At 39.3% G+C, this 18,856-nt stretch overlaps 1 protein-coding gene across 2 annotated transcripts in view; it reads right to left on the bottom strand.

The window, feature by feature from the left end:
• Positions 1 to 615: 615 nt before the first annotated feature.
• MTFR1 (mitochondrial fission regulator 1) overlaps positions 616 to 18,856 on the bottom strand; it is a 72,064-nt gene continuing 53,823 nt past the window's right edge. Inside the window, exons 5-8 of one of the 2 annotated variants that reach the window (XM_011940880.1) lie at positions 6,576 to 6,811; positions 4,241 to 4,487; positions 3,177 to 3,345; positions 616 to 2,201 (exon numbers count right to left, since the gene is read on the bottom strand). In XM_011940880.1, coding sequence (XP_011796270.1) covers positions 2,133 to 2,201; positions 3,177 to 3,345; positions 4,241 to 4,487; positions 6,576 to 6,811 — 721 coding nt within the window. In that variant the 3' untranslated portion in view covers positions 616 to 2,132. Of the gene's footprint in view, positions 2,202 to 2,849; positions 3,346 to 4,240; positions 4,488 to 6,575; positions 6,812 to 18,856 lie in introns of those variants that run through there. The other variant, XM_011940879.1, reaches the window with a different exon arrangement.

Here is an 18,856-nt window from a genome sequence, read left to right as displayed (position 1 = left end):
TGATGCCTCTTACAGGTGCCAGGGACTACCAGAGAAATCATTCTATTGGAAACTACAGAGACCCTGTGTAAAATAATGCAAAAGTAAAGATAACTTACTTAACAGGGGATCATGTAAAGCTCCAAGTCCAGTGTTCTCTGACTCAGATCTTCTCATTCTGTCTCATTTATTCTCTCTCTCTCTCTCATATATATATATGGAAAGTCCCTCAATCAGAACTCAGACAAAACACAGGAAAGTTAGTTACCTTTCTTTCTCATACCTAGCTGAGATATAACTATTCTTAAGGTCTTTTACTTCAGGTGTTGTGTTGGGTGAAAGAAACAGAAAGTGAATGAGGTGGGTGTGGCAGAAGCTGGAAAAACAAATTTCACCAATCTCAGAAGTAGATTATGGGTTTCAGAACCCTGAGACAACTCAGATACTTCATGACTGTCCTGTTTTAATGCTGTGATCCCTTTATATGAGAAAAAGTGAAAGGTGATTTTAAGAGCTTAATTTAAGGAATATAATTCTACTTGAAAAATGCAGAAAGAAAATTATTCTAAAGAAGCTCCTTGTGCAAAAGAATCTTACCTACTGTGAAAAAAGAAAACAAAAATGGAGGCACTATGGTCCAAGGAAAATAAAACAGTTTGCTTTATTTTAAAACAGTAACTTCCTTATATGGGGGCACTGTCCAAAATTCAATACTTATACAAAAATACGTTTCTTAGCAGGTCAAAATATGTTTCAGGTGAATTTTCTGAATTTTGTTAAAGAGAATTTTAAACCCCATAAAACGGATGGATGACAGGTGAACATGAACATGTATAACATAAATCATAGTACAAATTTAAACAGAATAACTAAGCCATGTCATTAACCCAAGTCATTTTTAATATTTAGGAGAATGCATGTATTTTCAAGAAGTTAAAAGTGAATCTCTACTCCCATCTCCTAATAATCCCAGCAAGTATAACTTTCTACTTTTACTAGATTTAAATATTCCAAATATTTACTCCGGGTAGGATCCTCTGGCATTAACTATAGCTGAGTGTATCAGAAATAGAAAAATCATGAAGATTTATAAAGCATTTTTAAAATAATCATTTACAGCAAGTCCTTAAAAGCCCCCGATGAAAAAGGCAGTTCTTCACTTCTAATAACATCTATGGTTTATATTGTGTAATATAATTAAACAAAACAGCGTTCTCACCAATAACAATTTATAGGAAATTCATTTGCCAAGTCTATGTTTCATTAAAGTTAATATTTTGGCTTATATTAAAATTTTTTTTAACTCTACTCTGACATTTCCAGAAATATTAACTTAGCAAAGTCATCTTTATGATGCCATTTAATCAACTGAAAGGAAACAAGATGGTACATTCTGAGTTTTTACTTAAGAAGAAATTTAATTCAATAATTTGATTCATCACTACTGGAAAACTACATCTTTCTTCCCTGTCAGTACTGGATGGCAATGACGTGAAAGCAGCTTTCCTGGTTCTCAACGTCCCTTCAGTGGGAAGCATTATAGAATTTCAGCAGTGAACATCATCTGGTTCCTATTCAAACCCCAGCTCCAAGAAAATGTGAGAGAGAATCTAAGATATAAGTTCTGTTCAAGGCAAGAAGTTTCCAATCTCAAATATTTGATGCCAACAACTTATGTTATACCAGCTGTTCCATCATTGAATGCTAAATGATCATTGAAAACAAACGAAGATAACAGTGCCCTTGTTGCCATCATTCATTACTAATTTTACATAAACTGTTTATGTCCAAAAATACGCGTATGTAACATTTACACAGATAAATTAGTGTTAAGAATTTAAAATGTGCAGTAACATCCACAAATGTCCTTTTTGTGTTGTGAAATCTATACAATTGTTTTCAAAACTGGAAATCTGAACGCCCTGGCCACATATTAGAAACAGGTCAGAACACACGTAAGTTGTGGAGAGCACCAACGCTTACCATCTCACAAAATGAAGACCAAACTTAGTGCTTTCATTATTGCTTAATCCTCAATTAGCCTGAAAAGGAGACCACTGAATACTAAAGTCAGGTATTTACTAAATAGTGTCGATTTCTACTAGCAAACTTAGCCCTCACAAAACCAGGAGTCTTTCGCAGCTCATTGTCTATTAGGAGTCTGATACATTTTCAATTAAAGCCTTCATTTTTCCTGTTGGCTTCAACATGTGTGGCCCAAACTAGAAACAAACAAAAAGTATAAATAAAGATATTGGTTCAGGTAACAGTAACAATATGCCCCCCCACCCCAACCCCGCCCCTGCCCCAATCATGGATTAGAGGGCTGGGTATGTTCTGCATGAAAAACCAAGCAACTACTGGGAATATTAAAACCTTTACAAATTGACAGGTTGTTATGAACAATGAACATATCAACAGAATGAAAGGTAAAGAAGTAGTCAAACTGCTTCCTATAAATGAAAACTACAATCATCTTGGCAATACCCTGCTTTGGTTAAATTTTACTTTTCTGAGTAAAGAGAGAAAGTACAAAGTTTCCTTTCCAATGTCTTGAGAAGTTTCAAAGGTGCTAGAATTTCTGAGATGCCTGCCTCTCTGGAATAGGTAAGCACACACACACCCCATGACAGTAATGTTAATAAAGGGAATGTATCCATTATTATGTGAGAGCTTCCATGAAATGTACTGTCTCTACCTCTGACATGGTACACATCCTCCAAGGCCCACATCAAATCTCACCCTCTTCAGAAGACTTTCATAGGGTGCCCTGAGAGAAAATGATCTCACTTTACTTTGAATTTCTATATCACAAAATACACATTGTTACTATACTGAATTTCAATTCACTATGCTTAAAAATACAACCCTGCATAGAAAATGTAACATTGGAGATTACTTAGTAGTGAGCTCAGGGGTTAACTTTCGCTTTCTTCTTTCTGCTCTTCTACAGGTTTCAAATTTCCAAATGAACAACTATTATTTTCATAGTTAGAAAAGTAAAAGTGCAAATGCTAAGCAAAGATGTCATCCTTTTCCCAACCAGCCGTGATGTACTTGTAAGGCAGGGACCAAATCCTGCATCACCTCCCTTTGGAACTTACAGATGACACAGGTGAATCACCTGCAAAATACAAGTGCTTGGCAAGGAGATGGATTTCTACGTAACAGGAAAGAAAACTGGGCAAGTAACTCACCAACACTCTTTCTGAGGTGGCCTCGGATTCAGACTTTGGAACTCCTTTTTCAGCTTCATCTTGGCTATCACTTCGATACCGATAAGCAAATTTCTTTTTCAGAGCTTCTGCTATGAGGGCAGCAGGGTCAGTAGCATCCACTGGCTTGGGCTTCACGTCTTGCTCTGACCTTAGAGAAGTGAACACAAACCAAGGGGACAGGTCAATACACTGGCCACCCTCAGAAAGTACTCTGTCAACCTTTTGCCTGACAGCACCTCTTCAGCATCACAGCTACTCCATAGAGACCTGATAAATACTACCAGCAGTGAGATGGAAGCCTAGAGATAATGCTCAACAAAAGCACACAGGAGTCCAATAAAGGGCCACGTAATGTATCTGCAGAATACGGACTCTACTCTCATTCAGTGCAAATAGAGTTCCCTCTTCCATGCATGTCTAGTGACTATGCTGGTGGTACACAGTATGCCTTTATTGAATTAGTAAATGCTCACTGAGTAACCGCAGTGAAGACTTTACATGAAAAGGTTGATATTTAAATAAAATGGGAAAACTAAAAACATCACCTGGGAACTGTTAGTTTATTTTGCTAATCTCTTAGCTACTGTGTATAGAAGCCACTGGGGCTCGTTTTTTTTTTTTAAACTAAAAACTATTCATGGGGCACGGCGCGGTGGCTCACGCCTGTAATCCCAGCACTGTGGGAGGCCAAGGCGGGCGGATCACAAGGTCAGGAGATGGAGACCACGGTGAAACCCCGTCTCTACTAAAAATACAAAAAAAATTAGCCGGGCGCGGTGGCGGGCGCCTGTAGTCCCAGCTACTCAGGAGGCTGAGGCAGGAGAATGGCGTGAACCCGAGAGGCGGAGCTTGCCGTGAGCCGAGATCGCGCCACTGCACTCCAGCCTGGGCGACAGAGCGAGACTCCGTCTCAAAAACAAAAACAAAAACAAAAACAAACTATTCATGGCAGTCACGTTATAATCAAAATTTCTCAAGAAGCCTGGTACTTTGATTTTATAAGACAAACAAATGGGGAAGAAAGAAGGTAAATGTATCCTCACCTCTTCACTGACCGAAGTTTTACATTGTTCATATCTTTAAGGATCTCTAGCATATTTGGCATTTCAGGTTTCTTTGGATTGTTCTTAACCAAAGTCTTTCCAGCATTGGCTCTTTTCTCTCTTCGCTCTTTAATCAGATCAATGGCAGATACACTTTGGTGGAGCCCCAGTGGAGGGGGAGGCGGGGGTGGTGGAGGAGGCGGAGGGGGTGGTAGTGTGGTACCAGATGTGGTAGAATCTAAGTCACCTACAGAAACAAAGGAAAACAAACTTAATCTTGCTGGTATTAAGCAAAGAAAATATCAGTTTTTAAAAGCAAAATGATATTAAAGATTTTTGTACCCCTAAAAACAATATCCTTAAAAAAAAGTCTGTTATGTAAGAAGAAGGACAGTTTCAGTTACTTCATGAGAAATGCCTGAATCTCATCCACTGTATCATTCAGTCCAAAACGATCCAGATGGAAAATTTCTATTTAACTTAACAGAAGTGTTTTTTGTGATATCAAATGTTCAAGTTTGACTGTAGCACGGTTTGTAATCACTTTTAACAGAAATATAAAACAAAGTACTGTAAAAACAACTCTATCTTCAATACATACAGTTTGACAATTTAGTACTATTTCAATGATTTGGGGAAACTCTGACAAATTTGTGACTTATTTTAAGTATATTTTCATATAAGACTTATTAAGCATTAAAAGCCTGTACTGGGCTGGACTCAGTGGCTCACACCTGTAATTCCAGCACTTTAGGAGGCCAAGGCAGGCAGGTCGCTTGAGCTCAGTTCAAGACCAGCCTGAGCGACACAGTGAAACCCTGTCTCTAAAACAAGAAGTAACTAAGAGTTATGGAAATGAAGTAAGGACCTAAAAATCCTCTTTCTGCATAACTGGAGGTTAGAAAGTTATTTATTGGGTGAACTAGTTTGATTGGGAAGATGTTGATGTAAAAGATTTTTACTCAAAAGTTTCAGCTCATAAATAGAACTTCAAAATTTTATGGTAGCACTTTCCCAGTTGGCCAGAAGAGGGAGGTAAAGAAAAAGGAAAAATCAATTTAAGACAAGAAAAAGGTATGACTGGAGGATTTCAGCAAGTTTCACGGATAAGCACAGTCCAGCATCAGCGCCCAGAGTGCCTTCATCCCCACCCACCTCTGCCATGCCCAGGTCAAATGAGGTTTCCATGCTGGATTACGTTAAACTCCAGAAGTATAAGCCAAGTGGCTCAGAGGCAGGGTAATTAACTGTCCTTATCCAACAGAGCTGGTTAATACTGAGTCTTGCCAGGCCTTGGAAACAACAATAGGAAAATAACCTCTACTTGCCAATAGATTAGTGGGCTAGGATTTCAAGGCTACAGTTTCCTCCCCAATGTGAGAATGTCACACTAATAAACCCAATGGTGTTAGACCAGAAGACTTGAATTCAGGTTCTACTCTGTGCAAAAGGAAGAAGAATAACTATTAAATAGCTGCTGTGTGTTAAAGGCATTTTATATACTTTCCACATTTACTCTCACAATAACTCAGTAACATAGGTACTATTATCCCCATTTTAGAGCAGTAAAGAGAGGTGAGATGTCAAGTGCTTGCCTCAAGACATGCAGGTAGTAAACACCACTCAGTATAACACGTACCACACAAAAACCCAGGCTCCTTTCACTAAGTAGATGGCAACCCATGGCATTACCTTATGTCTGATATGGTTGGTGCCATTATCCTAGACAACTAAGTTTCCCATTAGAAAGGAAAGCATCCACTATATAGCAATTCAACTGTATGAATTTCAGTGTTTTCCAAAAGATACTTCCTAGTCATCTTCTCTGACAGCACCTAGATTGTTCAAAACGAACACCATCTAAACCTGACCTGGTTGTTTTGGACTATGCAAGAAGGACTGACACCTGGGTTTGTTTTGTTTTCTTTTGTTTTTTAAGATGAAGTCTTGCTCTGTCGCCAGGCTAGAGTGCAGTGGCATGATCTTGGCTCACTGCAACCTCCACCTCCTGGGTTCAAGAGATTCTCGTTCCTCAGGCTCCCAAGTTGCTGGGACTACAGGCACACACCACCAGCCCAGCTAACTTTTGTATTTTTAGTGGAGACGGGGTTTCACCATGTTGGCCAGGATGGTCTCGATCTCCTGACCTCATAATCCGCCTGCCTCAGCCTCCCAAAGTGCTGGGATTATAGGCATGAGCCACTGCACCCGGCCCACACCTGGTTTTCTAAGAACCCCAATAGTTGTTACTTACTAATTAATTTAGAAGTTAAGTGGCATTCTCCTAACTTCTAGTAGTTTGCAAGTTAGACTAACAAATGTAGGACTTACAGACCTGCAATGAGATTTTGCTGCTCCTGCTGGGTCACAATTTTGGCAATCTGAGCTCTGAGAGCAGCAAGTTCATTTTCGAGAGCGCAAATCTTCTGCAGTGCTTCCTCGTTTGCCAGTGCTGGGGTCTTCAGCTGAGGCTCTTCTTGAGACAAGTCTGGTAAGGAAATCTGTCTGCTTGGGGCCTTCTCAAAGAAAAGAAGGTCATCCTGAAGGGGTGGCCTTGATCTGACCTCTGTCCTGCAAGGAAGACATAGGTGTGTTGTCACAGGCTTTGTAAGAGAATGTGAAACACCATCCTCACCTGACAGTGTATCTGCATTAACATCCAAGAACCTCTTTTCAGGCTGATCTTATATAAGTCCCTTCATGTAAGGACAAAAAGAGCAAAGCATTTGTCAACCTCATGTAGCTACATACCACAGCTGCAGTTCTTGCTGCCATCATTTTTCTTAGTCAATCTCTACATAATATGCATAGACCAACTCCATCAAGAGGCATCACAGATTTTAGCAAAGTTTTTGCTAATTCACGTTTTCTTTTGATTTGAACTAAGAAGAAACTTTTTATGCTCTTCAAAGTGGTAAGCTAATTACTAGCTATATCTGACAATAAAATCAAATCAGTGATCCATCAGCCTTTCCCCAGGGTTCTGGCATCTACACATCAATGTCAGTGCTTTCCATGTATGACAGAATACATCAAATTGCAAGACACATGATAACAATGTAGACAAAATACAGCATCAAAAGCTAAAAGGAGAAAAAGGAATCATTATCACTGAACCTATGTAGCAGCTATATTAGATGGTTTCATTATTTGGGTAAAAAAAAAAAATTATGTATAGCACCTGAGGTAGCTCCAAATGAAGTTGAGGGTTGAGAAAAAAATTTGTATTTCTTTTCAATTGCCAGTTTATATACTTATCCATTTCCTCTTATTTTCTACAATGAAGTTTTCCCAGCCTGCATCCCCCTTTAAGCCCTTTTCTATCTTAAATTCGTTCCCTCCAGAAAACAATCGTAGTCTTACTTTTCCCTCATACCTGCACCCTTCAAAAATCTGTGTCCTCAAAAAACTCCTGCATACTGTCTCGACATTATAGTCATTTAGAACCCTGTAATACCAAAAGAGCTCTCTACACAAGGACAGGAAGTAATTACATGTATAGTTCCCAAATCTAGACGAAACTATCTTGGGAGCAGTAAGGCCCTAGTGCTGTATCATTTGGGAAAAGGCTCTTTTGTTTGAAAGTTGCTGAAAGAGACGGGGAACTGCCATTAAATGTAACCTCGCTGTCAGACATAAGGCTGGGGCTTTCCTCTCTGTCACCATGTTTAATTTAAACACCGTGGGGCAGACACTATTATTTTATTACTGATGATACAGGCTCAATATCATGTAGTTAGTGTGTGGAAGACTCAACACTGAAACTGAGATTTACAAAGTTTTTTCATGCTATTAATGTTACAATTTTTCTAAGAAAAATGTATTAGTGTGACTTAACATTAATTCAAAAACTTAATATTTTTTGAAATATCCATAACCTGGATAGGGATACACTATAAGGAAGAAATCTGCCCATTCCCAGTCAGACTTTAACCACATTAGTTTATCACTACTTTACAACACTGGGAATGGTTGAATGATTTCACCAGGATTGCCCTCTTCAGCATACTCAAGAATGCATGGGAAAAGAATGAAGGAATGCCTTGACTTTGGGGTTTCAAAGATGAGAAAAGAGGCCACAACTGACTTCCTTCTCCTCACTCTCAATCAACATTAATACATGGTGCTCATATGGTTTCACAGTCACAGATTCCTTTGAAAATCTGATTTTCCCAGGTAATTGATCAGACACACTTCTCATAAAATTCGGCTCATATAGTTTCAGAAGTCATGGCCCTAAGGTGAAGAATCTCTGACTGGCCCTGCTACAAGCCTACACTAAAAGGCAAGCTAAAGCCAAAATCTAAGTAACCCTCACCCAGGCCATGGACCAGGTGTTAATTAAGGCTTGCTCCAGTGCACAGCATGCATTAGGGACAGAGATTGCCAGTTGCTTACTCCAACAAGCATGCTTCCTTTCTCTTTTGTAAAAATTACCACCAAAAAAAGGAGTAGAAAGAAATCCTTATTTCAGGGCAGCAATGTGCCCAGCTAAAGGATGATATTTCCCAGTTTCCCTTGCAGTTTTGTGTGGCCATGGGACTTCATGTGGCTAACAAGATTGTAGGCAGAATGGTGATGAAGCATCTAGGAGGCCACTTGAAAGGAGGTGACTCAATGGAAAAGTCCTTTCCATTTTAGCCCCAGTTCCCTTTCCTCATGCTGAGAGTCTTGAGTGCAAGGTGATGTTTTAGAGTCACACAGGGCCAGAAGTTAATCAGGATATGGAAGTCAATGCTACAGATGGCAGAGCCTGGCTAGGACCCTGATGATGCTGTAGGGCCTCTATCAGCTCTAGCCCACCTAACCTTGGATGTTGCTGATTTGAGAGAAATAAACTATCTTGAGAGAAACATATAAACTCCCATTGTATAAGGCACCATTCTTTTGGGCTTCTCTTTCAGCTTCAAACATAATCGTAACTGTTAGGACATTTCAACATTAAATTCTACTTTAGTTTTCCTTTAAATGGATATTGGTGTTTTATTTTTGCTTGACAGTTGTTAAAATTCTTCTTCATTCTACCTTGTGTATTGAAAGGAGAATCCTAGGATGCTTAGGTTTTGGTATTTTGCACTGAATTCAAGTATTTTTCTTCATAACTAATTTTTTACGCCATATTAATGAATGTACCATACATAAAGGAAGCTTGCAAACTGCTTTTTGCCTGACACATTTTTATTAAACAAAAAGATCTGGAGTATAAATATCCTTGCTCTAGGCTTGGCGCAGTGGCTCACGCCTGTAATCCTACCATTTTGGGAGGCTAAGGCAGGAGCATCACTTGAGCCCAGGAGTTTGAGACCAGCCTGGGCGACATGGCAAAACCCCTTCTCTACAAAGAAACACAAAAATTAGCTGGGCATGCTGGCTCGAGCATGTAGTCCCAGCTACTAGGGAGACTGAGATGGGAGGATTGATTGAGCCCGGGAGGTTAAGGCTGCAATGAACCGTGATTGCATCACTGCACTCCAGCTTGGGCAAGAGAGCAAGACCCTGCCTCAGAACAATACAATACAAAATGTCCTCGCTCTTACCTAGCAACTATAATATCAACTTTTAAAATTTGGAATATTTGTGGGATAGGGAAATGTTTGGCTCACAAGGCTTCAATTACTGTTTGCTTTCGTAACCCCAACAATGAGAAAAAACAGGTTTTTTTGTTTTTTGTTTTTTTAAGTACAGGAAGATTAGGCTAGGCACAGAGGCTTACATCTGTAATTCCAGCACTTTGGGAGGCCGAGGTAGAAAGATTGCTTGAGCTCAGGAGTTCAAGATCAGCCTGGGTAACAAGGCAAGACCCTATCTCTGCAAAAAATTTTAAAACTAGCCAGGTGTGGTGGCATGTACCTGGGGTCCCATCTACTCAGAAGCTGAGGCAAGAGAACTGATTGAGCCCAGGAGGTTGAGGCTGCAGTGAGCTGTATTTATGCTACTGCACTCCAGCCTGGGCGACAGGGTGAGACCTCATATCAGGGGGTGGGGGAAGCGGTACGGGAAGATTAAGCAAAGGAAAAAACTCCCATGAAGAACAGTACCAATATTCTGATAAAATATATCAATCAATACACTGAAAGATATGTTATAGAAGTTGTAGATTAGATGTATGTGCTCTAACCAACCTACAATAAGGAAAATACTTTTAATAAGTCGTTAAAACTTTGACTCTTTGTTGCTACACCTGGCTAAATTCTGATCTCTACCTCTCCTTCACAGAGTAGTGCAAATAATTTTGCTAAATAGTTCTATACAACAAATACATTAAGTTACGAGTAAATAAAAATTAGTCAATTTACTGAATGAACCATTGAGGGGGTAGGGAGCATTTATATTTACATTAAATTACATTTAACATCATAATATATTCTTAATATGCTTCTTCATATATATTCTTGGTAATGTTTTGGGTTTAATAAAATTGAACGATAGTGACTTTTTAACTATTTCTTGAAAGAACTAAAGGAAATGCAGGTAGGTAGGATAGTAGGAGTGATAAAATTCTAGTTTTAAAACCAGATCTATGCAAAATGTAGCATTCTCAAATAAATGAAGAAATCAAGTAGTACACTTATTCAAAACTGTAGTGGAGAAAGAAGGAACAGGAGTAGTAACCATGTGAGTTTAGAGGAAGATAGCAATCAGATGCAGTGTCCTCAGGACAGAGGCCTAGCGCTATGGCCAACGGGTGTCAGGAATGAGGGGTATCTGGAAGTGACAACAAATGGAAGTGGAACTGAGAAGAGAGAAAAACAGAACCTGTGGAGAAATATGTATCTCTAGACCCCTACCGTCTTCGCATTTCCGCAAAGCAAAATTTTGCTTTGTTTACCAAACCTACCTGAAAGAATGAATATATTCATATCTGTGAATAGAAATGAGGATGATTGCTTTCATATTATGTACAGAGGATTCATGCAGCCTATATACAGAAAATAAATGTTGGATACCAGAACCTTTGTTACTGATAAATGAAAAATGATGTTATAGTACTATTTATTTAAAGACTAGTGGCCGCATCAGTAAAGATTATATCCTCCCTCCCCTAAAATTCTCCTAGACATTAAAGGATCCAAAGTATTAAATTTTTACAAGTTTGTTTTAAAATATTATCATTCAAGTAAGCCAGTCTTCAAATTCTATGAACACTGACCCTTCAATAATCTTGTTCCAGAATTGGAACAAGATAATGAGACACACTAGATTAAGAGCAATTGCAAGGCATATTTGAACAGCTTACTTTCTTTAAAACATCTTCAAGGCAAAATAAACTGTAAGAGAAAATTAATAAATACTGAGCGGAAACTACAGTGTTTTAAAAAAAAAAGGATTAACTTTCTATATCTCCCCATAGCTTCCATGATGAATTTTTATCTTTTCGCTTTTTTTTACTGAAAATAAAGGAAAAATTACTCTTTAATCTTGAACACTATTGTGCCAGGGTAAGAACAAAAAAGTTTAGGACCTTTGGCAAGACAATTTAATTAACAGTGAAGAATTGTACTTTATACTACTTTTCTATCTTTAATTATATAATTCAGCATTTCCTTATGTGAAATACTTTAATATTTATGGGCTCAAACAAAGTAATTATAGGACCTGTGAAGGTTTAAGAACCCAGATAGGGTTTCCCTATGTTGCCCAGGCTGGCATAACTCTGGGGTTCAAAGGATCCTTTAGCTTTGGCCTCCCAAAGTACTTGAATTACAAGCATGAGCCACAGAGTCCTCTGTTTTTCTTTTAAGACAGTCAACAAACCATTCATTCTTAAAACCAATCTGTTTTGCCATCCTTAAGAACAGAGGGCTATTAAGAACTAGAATACAAAGACAGAATAAATCCAAAATAACAGATAGACTTTCAAGAATTTCTGTAATTCAGAGAAATTTTAAGAAATAAAAACAAATACAAAAACAAAAATAACAAAGAGGCCAGGTGGGGTGGCTCACGCCTGTAATACCAGCACTTTGGGAGCCCAAGGAGGGTGGATCACCTGAGGTCTGGAGTTAAAGACCAGCCTGGGCCAACAGGGTGCAACCATGTCTCTATTAAAAATACAAAAATTAGCTGAGTATGGTGGCAGGCGCCTATAATCCCAGCTACTAGGGAGGCTGAGGCACAAGAATCACTTGAACCTGGGAAGTGGCAGTTGCAGTGAGCCGAGATCACGCCATTGTACTCCAGCTTGGATGACAATGCAAGACTCCATCTCAAAAAAAAAAAAAATAACAGAGACATCAAGCATAGATGTACCAAAAGCAGAAGATAAACAGCCAAAGGGTGATGTTTCTCTTTTTTTGAGACAGGATCTCACTCTGTTACCCACACTGCCAACTCCTAGGCTCAAGTGATCCTCCTGCCTCAGCTTCCTGAGTAGCTAGGACTATGAGTGCGTGCCACCCATGCCTAGCTAATTTTTTTCTTTTTTTTCTTTTTTTTTTTTTAAGAGACAGGGTCTCACAATGTTGCCCAGGCTGGTCATGAACTCCTGGCCTCAAGTCTCCCAAAGTGTTGGGATTATATATTGTGCAGGCCTGATATTTCTTCCTTCCCTTTCCTTTTTTTTTCCATTACCTTAAGCCTTTAACAGTTAACTGATGTTTCTTGAAACCATTTTCTGGATATCAATTTCTGCTAGGGAGATTTCTCCTGGTTTTGTTTGTTCGTTTTGGTCATATTTTGTTTATATTGGGTCCAAAATTCCCTAAGGCACACAGGTTCTTACTTAGAGTAACACTACACTGAATTATCTAGCTCTCTTTTTTCCATGTTACTGTCAAGGGAAGCCACTTTTGTAGCACAATTTACATAAATGCAAAGGCCTTTTTAGCTCCATCATCCATATTGAAGAACCCTAAATTAAATATAATACACCTCTGGGGTCCTTTCCCTCATCTCACAGTTAAGGGAAACTCAAAATCTGACACAGTTTTAAATTAGATGTGCCCTGTTCCCAAAATGATTTCTACTGACCCTCCTTCATCTTTTTAGTTTACAGAACAACCTAGGAAGGTTAAAAAAAAAAAAAAATACTCTATTGTCTTAGAATCCAGGGAGAAAAAAAAAAAACTGGCAATTTAGTTTCCTGAAATACAAAGTTGGGTAGAAAACTATTAATCTGAGACAGGCGGATCACCTGAGGTCAGGAGTTCAAGACCAGCCTGGCCAACATGGTGAAACTCCGTCTCTACTAAAAGTACAAAAATTAGCTGAGTGTGTTGGCGGTCACCTGTAATACCAGCTACTTGGGAGACTGAGGCAAGAGAATCACTTGAACCCAGGAAGTGGAGGTTGCAATGAGCCAAGATCATGCCACTGCATTCCAGCCTGCGCAACACAGCGAGACTCTGTCTCAAAAAAAAAAAAGAAAAAAGAAAAGAAAAGAAAACTAACAATCTTTTCAAAGTGGGCAAGTGGCTGGATAAAGACAACTAGAATGGGAAATCATTTTGACAGTGGAAGCAATCCATGAGAGGATCTACAGTGGGAACAGGCAGGAGTGCTATAGGCTACAGACCTAGAAAACTAGTGGGATTCCCTCATTAGCTGTTCTAGGCTCTTTTCAACACAACCCTTCTGTTGTTTTATATTTCAGAAGTTAGATCTTCCTAAAAGTGATATTTAACAAAAATAATCCTTCTTCCTTGAATATACTATTTTAATAATGTATGCTCATGTCTATTGTCAAGTAATGAAGAATAAAATAGAAACCAGTAACATCTGCAGTTTGATGTGCTGTGAGTAGGAAACCTTGCTCTGATTGCTCTGATCCACCGAGTCTCCTGGCCTACTCTTGCACCTCTGGAGCTGTGGAGCTGGCCTGCTTGCTTGTTAAGTATTTCCTATGGACTCTTGCTACTCTGTCATCCTCTATGACGTTGGGGATCTTCCCTGACACTCCTTGAAAAACAGCACATTCCATCTTATACTTAATGCTGAAACTTGAAAAATCAAGCTGGATATCATCACCTCAGTCTCACTTTATTCACTATCCTTGTATTACAGACTTCTATAAATATGTTCATCTTCCTCATTAGATTACAAACATCCTAGGATAAGGAAAACTGCTATCTGAAACATTATGAACCCATACATTTTTATTTAGTAAATGAGTTTGATATTGTATGTGACAATCTACAGAAGAACTGGATACAATCAGAAATTAATATATTAATATAGAATGAACAAATTAAACTTTAAATATTTCAAAGCTCCTTAGCTGCTCTTCTACTTTGGAAGCAATCAAACGCTTGATGACAATGTCTATGATGTCAACTAAAGGTCTCAGAGATTACAGTCTTTAATTTCATCATACAGGACAAATGTTATACTGTATATTTATCCAAAGACTAACAAACCAAAAAGTATCTGAGACAGGTCTCAAACAATTTAGAAGTTTATTTTACCAAGGTTAAAGATGTGCACCTAGGAGACAGATCAGTGCCTTTCTCCAAAGATGATTCTGAGGGCTTCAGTATTTAAAGGGGAATGGGCAGATATTAGAGAAAGGAAGAAATTTTTAAAAGGTGGGAGTAGATAAGAGACAAAAGTTTACATTCTTTTAAGTCTCTGATTAGCTGTTCACATGTGAGGGGCAGTAGAGGACTAGTCACGCATTCCTCTAGCTCAGTGAATCTGCATTTTTACATAAAATTAACATAGGGCAGAGGAAGCAATCAGATACGCATTTGTCTCAGATGAGCAGCGGGGTAATTTTTGAGTTCTGTCCTTTTCTGACACCTGTGAAGAAAACTATCAATTCACATTGTCAGAGTCAAATTTAGCAGAACTGTTTTAGGGTAAAGATCCTGGGGTCCACAAGGAATTTCCTAGTAGGCAAATTGTAAGAGAGGTACGTAGCTTTTTAACAATGTAGCTATCTTACATAGCTACAGAGGCAGCTTTGCTCTGATGCAAAGCTTTGGGAGGCAGGTTTGCCTGATGCAGTTCCTAGCTTGACTTTTCCCTTTGGCTTAGTGATTTCGGCGTCCCAAGGTTTATTTTCCTTTCACAGACTGTACATTCTCCTTAGAATACTACTATGAAAGAGAACACTTTAGTGATCATCAGTAATCAGGATGTCAATGCTTCTGTTAATTAAAAAATGTGTACAGAAAAGAGAAAAAACAATGAGGCCTTACTTTGTGCATGCCACTGTACTAACAGTTTTCTCATGTTATTGAAAATTCTCTTCTCAAAGCAGAATACTTCTATTTTATAGAAATATGCTGCCCTTTTTTCTTCTTTTTTTTTTTTTAAGACAGGTCTCGATCCATCACTGAGGCTGGAGTGCAATGGTGCATTCATGGTTCACTGCAGCCTTGACCTCCCAGGCTCAAGCAATCCTCTCACCTCAGCCTCTCAGGTAGCTGGGACAACAGGTGTGCACCACCACACCCAGCTAATTTTGGTATTTGGTATTTTTTGTAGAGATGGGGTTTTGCCATGTTGCCCAGGCTCATCTTGAACTCCTGGGGTCAAGCAACCCATCCACCTCGACCTCCCAAAGTGCTGAGATGATAAGCATGAGCCACTGTGCTCGGCCTGTACTTCTAGTTTATAAATAAAAATCTGAAGTTCAGTGCATTTGAAAAAAATCATTTCTATAATAACCAATTATGAAAGACTCATATGTATCCTGTTTTCCCAGAGACATAATAGTATGACATTATAAATAATTGTTATAGAAATGTTATCAACATAAATTTCAAGGAAGAAATAAGAAATATACTGAAGAGCTTCAGCTTTCATACAAATATAAATATGAGAGGCAGACAAACTGCAACATATGAACAGTCTTAAATAGAATTTGTTTCTATAGGAACTTAAACTGTAAGTTATAAACACAGAAGGGTAGGTCCCATTCAGGGAAAATGGCACAGAGCAGGCAGGACTAACTTGCGGCTCCCACTTGGACAAACAGAGCAGCGTGCACAGACCCACATGGTGAACTTTTGCTCCAAGAACTACTGCAGGAACATACTAGGAAAGCCAGAGAACCCACAGACACTTTGAAGGAGGTGGATTGCAGCTACACGCTCCATGGGAAAGCTGAGGAACTCCAAAGACAAAGGACATAATTGCTTGGGAGCTTTATGGCCCTGCCCACTGCCTGAGATGCTGGTGCGGTTGCAGAGAAGGGGAATACTTATACACTGCTGGTGGGAATGTAAATTAGTTCAGTCACTGTGGAAAGGAATGTGAAGATTTCTCAAAGAACTTAAAAGAGAACTATTATTTGACCCAGCAATCCCTCTATTGGGTATATAACCCAAAGGAAAATAAATCATTCTACCAAAAGGACACAAGCACACGTGTTCATCACAGCACTATTCACAACAGCACAGACACGGAATCAACCTAAATGTCCATCAATGGTAGACCGCATAAAAAAAATGTGGTAGATAGACACCATGGAATACTACACAGTCACAAAAAAACAAGGAGATCATTCCTTTGCAGCAACATGGATGGAACTGGAAGCCATTATCCTAAGCAAACTTATACAGGAACAGAAAACCAAATACCACATGTTCTCACTTATAAATGAGAGTTAAACACTGAGTGCACATGGACAAAAAGAAGGGAACAGCTGGGAACAGTGGCTCACACCTATAATCCCAGCACTTTGGGAGGCTGAGGCGGGTGACCACCTGATGTCAGGAGTTTAAGATCAGCCTGACCAAGATGGTGAAACCCTGTCTCTACTAAAAATTCAAAAATTAGGTGGGCGTGGTGGCGCACATCTGTAATCCCAGCTACTTGGGAGGCTTAGGCATGAAAATCACTTGAACCCGGGAGGTGGAGGTTGCAGTGAGCCAAGATCCTGCCACTGCACTCTAGCTTGGGCAACAAGAGTGAAACTCTGTATCAAAAAACAAAGAAGGCAACAACACACACCAGGACCTACTTGAGAGTGGAGGGTGAGGATCAAAAAACTACCTATTGAGTCCTATGCTTATTACCTGGGTGATGAAATAATCTATACACCAAACACCCATAACATTCAATTTACCCATGTAACTAACCAGCACATGTACCCCTGAACCTAAAAGGTTTTTTTTTTTTTTTAATTCTATTTTTAAAAAAGTTGGAGTTTGGAACACTTCTGATTTTGGATTTTCAAATTAGGGTTGTTCAACCTGTATGAAAAAATTAACTTGAATCACAAATTTAAGGCTGGGCACAGTGGCTCACACCTGTAATTCAGCACTTCAGGAGGCTAAGGCGGGCGGATTGCTTGAGCTCAGGAGTTTGAGACCAGCCTGGGCAACAGGGCAAAAACCTATCTTTACAAAAAACAGCCAGGCTCCATCCTGGCTAACACGGTGAAACCCCGTCTCTACTAAAAATACCAAATAATTCGTCGGGCGTGGTGGCGTGTGCCTGTAGTCCCAGCTACTCGGGAGGCTGAGGCAGGAGAATGGCGTGAACCCGGGAGGCGGAGCTTGCAGTGAGCTGAGATCTGGCCACTGCACTCCAGCCTGGGTGACAGAGCCAGATCCTTCTGAAAAAAAAAAAAAAAAAATCATGGACTCAAATGTAAAATATAAAACTATAAGCCACTTAGGGAAAAAGAAGTCTCAGGATCTAGGGCTAGACAAAGAGCTCTTAAATTTGACACCAAAAGCATGATCAATAAAAAAAAAAATGAATTAGACTTCATCAAAATGAAAAATTTTTGCTCCATGAAAGACCCCATTAAATGTATGAAAAGACAAGCCCCAGAGTAGGAGAAAATATTTATAAACCATGTATGTGGCAAGGATTCATATCTAGAATATATAAAGAAATCTCAAAAATACCCAGTTAGAAAATGAGCAAAAGACATGATACGTTTTACCTGAAAGAATATACAGATGGCATAAAAAGATGTTTATCATCATTAGCTATTAAGGAAATAATGCAGAGAAACTGAATTAGCCATATACTGCCAAAGGGATGTAAAATAGGCTCTAGAAAACAGTTTGTCAGTTTCTTAAAAAACTAAGTAACTAGTATTTGACCCAGCAACTGCACTCAAAGACATTTATCCCAGAAAAACGAAAACTTATAGTCAGTCACTCAAAAACCTATACACAAATGTTTATATACTAACTTCAACAGCCAAAAACTGGAATCAAACTAGATGTCCATCAATTACTGTATGATTAAACAAACTGTAATACATCCATACCAATGACTACTACTGAGCAATTAAAAAGGATCAAGTTCTTGATGCACACAACAATTTAGGTGAACAGCCAGAGAACAATGCTGAGTTTAAAAAGCCAGTCCCGCCCCCTTCAATAGCTCAGCTGGTAGAGCGGAGGACCGTAGGTGCACGCCTGTGGCCATCCTTAGCTGCTGGTTCGATTACGGCTGGGAGAGATGCCTTTGTTTGGCCAGGCGTGGTGGCTCACGCCTGTAATCCCAGCACTTAGGGAGGTTGAGGCAGGCAGATAATCTGAGGTCAGGAGTTCAAGACCAGCCTGGCCAATATGGTGAAATCCCGTCTCTACTAAAAAATACAAAAATTAGCCTGGTGTGGAGGCAAGCGCCTGTAATTCCAGCTACTTGGGAGGCTGAGGCAGGAGAATTGCTTGAACCTGGGAGGCGGTGGAGGTTGCAGTGAGCCGA

Source organism: Colobus angolensis, unplaced genomic scaffold (genome assembly GCF_000951035.1).
Source record: "Colobus angolensis palliatus isolate OR3802 unplaced genomic scaffold, Cang.pa_1.0 Scaffold194, whole genome shotgun sequence".
NCBI lineage: Eukaryota > Metazoa > Chordata > Mammalia > Primates > Cercopithecidae > Colobus > Colobus angolensis.
Note: the sequence above shows the minus strand (reverse complement) of the source record. Positions and strands in the feature narration are given on the sequence as shown.